At 39.8% G+C, this 6,533-nt stretch overlaps 1 protein-coding gene across 1 annotated transcript; it reads left to right on the top strand.

The window, feature by feature from the left end:
* Positions 1-1,450: 1,450 nt before the first annotated feature.
* LOC107661335 (short stature homeobox protein 2-like) lies at positions 1,451-6,282 on the top strand. The gene is made up of 5 exons (XM_016450856.1): positions 1,451-1,807; positions 2,928-3,136; positions 4,836-4,893; positions 5,298-5,386; positions 5,680-6,282. Exons 1-5 carry the CDS (start codon positions 1,558-1,560, stop codon positions 5,962-5,964), a joined length of 891 nt encoding a protein of 296 aa, XP_016306342.1. The 5' UTR covers positions 1,451-1,557; the 3' UTR covers positions 5,965-6,282.
* Positions 6,283-6,533: the final 251 nt, after the last annotated feature.

The raw sequence follows: 6,533 nt of genomic DNA, 5'->3' as shown, positions 1-6,533 counted from the left end.
TGTAGTCGGCGGGGGGGGATGTTTTAGGAAGATTATTATTATTATTATTATTATTAATATTCGCGTTTGAGATGGAAATGCTTAGTTAGGTCTTAGAATAATACATTTTGGCAGCGTTTCGAATAATACATGCGTGTGCTTGAAGAATCACTATAGTCTATATTAATAGGCTATAAGAGAGACATATAAGATACATATTGCATTGTGATGTAGACTAATTATTAGCGCTGAGATGATGAGAAGGTGTGTTTTGTAATTTATCGATATTCTAGAAGACGTCTAGTTTTGTCTTCTACCGCCGATCTAATATTCTTGCTGTGTAGTAGGATTTGTTCATTTTTTATTTTTATTTTTATTTTTAATTCGCTGTCGATGCCCAAATGCACGTATTTACTTTGCCGGCTAATTAACCATATTATGCAAATAGGCCTACGTAATAATTTTACTAAGTTTGTGTAATTAAATAGCAATCATTTTAATTCAAGATTTTTTAAATATTGCAAGTCATCAGGCTGCAGTTGCTAATAATAGAAACAGATGTCCCTTAAGTGTTGAAATATTATTTTTTTTTTTAAATAGTGAATATTTATTTCATGCTGTAAGACATTTTGAATGAAAACAACACGTGTTAGTGCACGTTTAGCCCATTTTATTATTGCTTTACTACGAAGCTATTTTTATGGCTGTTATAATACCAATACACTTTGACTAAATTGTTCAGATTGGGTGTTTTGATTTAGATTCTCTTTAAATAATTTCGATTCAAGATGTTCTTCATTTTGAAACGACGCTTTTATGGAAAACACACTCTAATATCATTGCATTAAATATATAGGCTACTGTATAAAACAGACTGTTTATAGCCTAATTAGCCCGCAATAAAACAAGCCTCACAGCTGTTTTCTGAGAAGATTACATTTTATTTCTCGTCTACAGAAGAACTGTGGGTCAAAATGAAATTCTTAATGATGCTGTTATGTGTCACTTCCACGATCACAAAGTGCATCTTTTTTCTTTCCCCCTTCTCTTTGCTCTTCTATCACGCTCTCTCATTTTCCAGCTCAGATCAAACAGTGTCCATGGCGTGCCCTTTTCAGTTTTGGCCTCGTCCCAGCAGAGCTTTCCAACACCACCTTCATCATCATCATCATCATGAACCCTGGTGTTTCCAAACTCTAACCAGTCTAGCTTAATGACATTCATTTGCTCCTCTTGTCAATCTTGGCCAATAGCGAGCACGGAAGGGTGATGTGGATCTGAAGGACAGATAAGGTTCCCCCACCCCACCCCATCCCAGCCCAGCCCGCCTCTATGAGAAGGGGGCTCGTGGTAACGCGTGCGGATCAAGGGGCAGACGCTTCGCCAAGTATAAATAGTGTGACTTCAGTAGTGAATCGGCAGCAAGTGCTCACACTCCGCAACAAGAGGAATTGTCAAAGATCTCGTCACATCACCTCGCATTCAGGCCGATAGAACGAGAACGCTGTTGATGTCTTATGGTAGACTGCTGGGGATCTAAAGAGAAGATTGATTTTTTTCTTCTTCTTGGGCGCAGTGATGGAAGAACTTACCGCGTTTGTCTCTAAATCTTTTGATCAGAAGGTGAAGGAAAAGAAGGAAGTGATCACGTACCGGGAGGTGCTGGAGACCGGCTCGGCGAGAAACAGGGAGAGTCTGTCGCTGGAACCGGTTCGCGAGGAGCTGAGCAGCATCACGCGGGGCGGCGTGCGCTCATCGCCGGCCAGAGAAGCGGAAATGCTCGCCTCAGAGAGAACCAGGGACTCGATCAGCCCCAAACTCACAGACGGTGAGTGTTTCCTTCGTTTCTCTAGCGTTTATCCTGCGGGACATGTTTAAAAATGATTTCATCACGCTATTTGTTCTTCAAAGGCCTACTTATTTACTTTCTATAGGCTACTATAAGTTTTAGAACTTCTTCGATTTCGATATGTTCTGTTTTATTTGAAAGTCACATTAATTTCGTTCAGGCTACACGAAACGTGATAATCATATAGTTATTTGACAGTCATCACTGTCATAATATGACTGAAGCAGCCTTAAAACAAACCTAAAGAATAAATCAAAAGTTAACAAGTGATAAAATCGAGCGCTGTAACATTGCGGCTGTATTTTTGTTGGATAGTAGTTTCATGCGGGCCTATATATATATATATATTTTTTTTTATTTTTTTTTTTTTTAAATGTTAGTTGTGAAACTTCGTAGCCAGAGGTTAAGACGTTTGCAAGATTTAAAGATTATGCATGAGATAACAGACTCATAAAATAAAATATGTAGGCTACCCGTATGTATATATATATATATAGGCTATACATTAAGGCGTTTATAGGCTTTTGATAAACAGTAAAAAATCATGTAGAAAACAAACAAAGAATGTGCCAGTGGGTTATAAATCCAAACGCCTTTTATGCACGAGACACGCTGAAGGCCTATATTTCAATTAGCTATTTGAAATCTGAGATTTAAAATAATACCCTATCACGAGAACAGTAGGTATAACAATCATAATAATAAAAATAATAATAATGTTAACATGCGGATCATTTCGATTGGATTGATCTATTATTTTTCTAAACATCTAATTGTGAACACGTTGTTTGTAATGCAGGTTAATTGTTATTTTGACAGCAGGGATTTTCATTCAGATTCGTTCATTGTTGTCTTTATTGGTTTCATTTTCGTAACATCCAGCCGATTTGCCAGGCTGTTAATTGCACGTGCAATAGGATAATATTCCTGCCATAAGCATCCGGTTCAGAGAGACTCTCCATGCATATGTATAGCGTGTAAATAATTAAAGAGCTCTGTGTAGGACAAAACATCCGTGACCGACATCAGTGGGCACACACTGCCCTCCTTTCTCATCACTGGACGAAGCGTTCATTCCTGATTTCTGCTCCGTTTTCAGGTAACACAGATATGAAAGAACGCAAAGAGGACTGTAAGCCGCTGGAGGATGAGACACAGACTAAAATCAAGCAGAGAAGGAGTCGGACTAACTTTACCCTTGAGCAGCTGAATGAGCTGGAGAGACTGTTCGATGAAACGCACTATCCAGACGCCTTTATGAGAGAGGAGCTGAGCCAGAGACTCGGGCTGTCGGAGGCCAGGGTACAGGTCAGGCATGCATGTGCTGTCTACATGTGTGCTGGATGCTGTGTGCATTGTGGTTTCCCTTGCGAGAGGAGAAACACTTTCCATTAATGCTAGCTAATGTTGAACGTTAGAGGCTGTATGCAATTACATATTAAGTGCACAGTAATTATTGTTGCTATATATAGGCGATTGTATATATAATTAACGTGTCATTATTATGTAATTCTGCTAAGTGCAACATGAACGCGTAGCCTGCTAATAAGTTCGTTAAATTATTGACACAGTAACATTAGCAATGTAGAGTCTCCGAAATAATTTCTAAGTAATGAGAGATTAAAAATGTAAATGCATTTGAAATAAAATCGATTAATAACAAGAGTAGGCTACAAATTGTGCATGGACACTCCTTGTAGATAGCCTCAACACAAAGTCTCCAGCACCGAATAACGTCGTTATTATTAGTGTTATATGTGCATATTTACATGCATAGCCTACCTCAGCGTGGTAAATAAAATTAGATATCAGCGTATGTGTTGAATGGTGGGATGATATTGTCGAAAAGAGTGATATTAAGCCGCTTAAATCAACGCCGCTGAGCTATAATGAACAAAACAACGAACACAAATGATTCCCTGATTTGTGCGCATTGGCCTGCAGGCAACATCTGTAGTGTGCTTTCTAAGATGGGGAAGACCATCTGCACAGAAACATAATAAGGCTCAATATATGTGTAACAAGAGACGAGCGACTGAGCCGAATAATGACATTCAACATAGACATTGGCTCTGGTGTGATTGATCAGAAGAAGAAGAACAATATCTTATTTCATTCACTTGTATCTATTCATTCCTTGGGTGGGGATATAAAATTCACTCTTTGAATACATTGGTCCTTTTAAAAATGGGCTCAAAAGACCTCCCTGGAAAAAAGTGAAACCATCGTCTCTCTTTGGGATCTTACCAAAGGGCATTGTCCCAAGCAAGGCCTGCGGATTTACATAAATTATCTATCATTTTTACCCAAATAAAGATCTGATGCTCTTTTCATATTCAGTATTCACAGACAAGGCCACACCGCTGGCTCAAAGACCAGCACTGCCATTTAAACGGATGAAGTCGTAACGTATCGGGATTTATTATCATATATTTATTATCGCGGTTCCACTTTCACTTACAGCAGAAATATCATGCAAATGCAGTGTCGATCAAAACGAATAAACAGTGCACTGGAACTGTGCGCGATTCAAAACAGATGCATGAGACACAATCATTTCTTAATCTCTAATGCCCATATAGGCTGTGTAACACAGACTTTCTTTCTGATGTACGCAATTCATGTCTTCATTGTAGCCTGCTATTAAAGTCCAGGCATATATAGTCCCATGCTGGGTTTTTTGCTATCAGAGGATCGCTTTGCTTGTTCTGGGACTCGGATTAAACCATTAGAGAAAGACGATATTATGGCACTTTTTTCAGATGCACGAGTTTAAGATTGTTTAACATTTGAATAAATCTGTTTGTTTTGTGGTTATAGTTGGCCGCTTTTTACGTCAATTCCCCGCTCGTATAGAGATATAATAATTCAAATGTGCGGTTACGCATTATGAATATTTTAGAGGTCCTCAGGGATAGCTACACAGTTTTGCTGAGACTGTTGTCATTTTGGGAGGATTTACACATTCGCTCTCCAACAGCTGTCAATAAGTGTCTTGTGTTTTCAGGTTTGGTTTCAGAACCGACGGGCCAAATGCAGAAAGCAGGAAAATCAGTTGCATAAAGGTGCGTTGGATTTAAACGCTTCACATGCATTTGAATGCTTAGATTGCACTAAATAAATTAGGAATTGCTATTGTGTTATTCGTTTATTTATTCTGGCTTGCTGTTTTATTAAAACCGTATGTATTGTTTTTGTTGTTAGATGATCGGATTTAGACGGGACAGTTGCAACATTGTGTTATTCGTTTATTTATTCTGGCTTGCTGTTTTATTAAAACCTTATGTATTGTTTTTGTTGTTAGATGATCGGATTTAGACGGGACAGTTGCAACATACAGTATAAAAAAAAATATATATACGTTGCACTACGGTGTAGTCAAGTTCATTTGATCTGTTTATTTGTATTTACTGTGAAATATGATAGCAATTAGACATACAGATAACAAGTCAATGTCAACATTTTGCAGGAGTTCTCATCGGAGCGGCGAGTCAGTTCGAAGCGTGTCGTGTCGCTCCATATGTCAACGTGGGAGCTCTGCGCATGCCATTCCAGCAGGCAAGTTACACCGAGAAGCCCAATGCAGAGGCGTCCTATTTCTATTTCTGTGAATCACACACTCAGATTTCCCTCCTTTTTGTAATTGCAATGTCACCATAACTGAGAGATCTTGACGAAGAATATGCATAGATGAGTTTTTATATAGTTGCCAGCACAGTGGAATGCAGGTGTCCGAATGCATTTTTTATGATGATAAATGCAATTGATCCAGTGCCCAGTAACGGCTCTGCATATAGTCTCTCTTAAGTTAATGTGTGTCTCCCCCTCTCTTCCCACCCGTGCGTCCATAGGATAGTCATTGCAACGTGCCGCCCTTCTCCTTTCAGGTGCAGGCGCAGCTGCAGCTGGACAGCGCCGTAGCCCACGCGCACCATCACCTGCACTCACACCTGGCGGCGCACGCGCCCTACATGATGTTTCCCGCCCCGCCGTTCGGTTTGCCCCTGGCGACGCTCGCGGCGGAATCCGCCTCGGTGGTGGCGGCGGCAGCGGCGGCAAAAAGCACCAACAAAAACTCAAGCATCGCGGATCTGAGACTGAAGGCGAAAAAGCACGCGGCGGCGCTGGGGCTGTGACGTCACTGAGCATCGCGCGCGACAGAAAAGCGCATTATTTATGTTTCCTCGTGAAGGACACGCGAGAGAAAAAGGAGAGGCTATTTATGAGAACACAAACTGTGAAGTGGACAAACTTTACGTGGATATTTTCGCGGATGGAGGGACAACTCCACAAAATGTTGAACTACGAGAAAATAAAAAAAGTTGAACTTTTGCAGAAGACAAGAAGCTGAATCTGAATCTGATGATATAAAGCAGCTGGGACGATTGTTCGGCTGTTTGTGTGACAACGCGAACATTTCTGCTTTAATACGTTATTAGTAATTAATGAAAATAAAGAGGCTGGCCTCGTTTTATTTGAAACAAAGTTTCTCTGTGGATATTTGTGAAATATTACAGAAATCACTTTTGTTGCCAAACATGCAAACTCCAGTGTTAAACACGGATAAAACACGATTTCAGTTCAAGTTTATGCTCTTGAGTTCTGAAACAAAATAAATGAGCACTAAACGAAACGATTATCGTTCCTTTGCTTATTAATGAGTGTATTGTGAATATAATCCGATATCAGGAAATGATTCAACGGA

The sequence above is a fragment of the Sinocyclocheilus anshuiensis genome, unplaced genomic scaffold (genome assembly GCF_001515605.1).
Source record: "Sinocyclocheilus anshuiensis isolate Anshui unplaced genomic scaffold, SAMN03320099.WGS_v1.1 scaffold707, whole genome shotgun sequence".
In the NCBI taxonomy this organism is placed as follows: Eukaryota; Metazoa; Chordata; class Actinopteri; order Cypriniformes; family Cyprinidae; genus Sinocyclocheilus; species Sinocyclocheilus anshuiensis.
This window is presented reverse-complemented; position numbering and strand designations above follow the sequence as displayed.

Coding starts and splice junctions, on each gene's coding strand:
- LOC107661335 (XM_016450856.1), top strand. CDS start 1,558: ATGGAAGAACTTACCGCGTTTGTCTCTAAATCTTTTGATCAGAAGGTG. Junction 1,808..2,927: donor CAGCCCCAAACTCACAGACG/GTGAGTGTTTCC, acceptor CTCCGTTTTCAG/GTAACACAGATATGAAAGAA. Junction 5,387..5,679: donor TGCGCATGCCATTCCAGCAG/GCAAGTTACACC, acceptor GTGCGTCCATAG/GATAGTCATTGCAACGTGCC.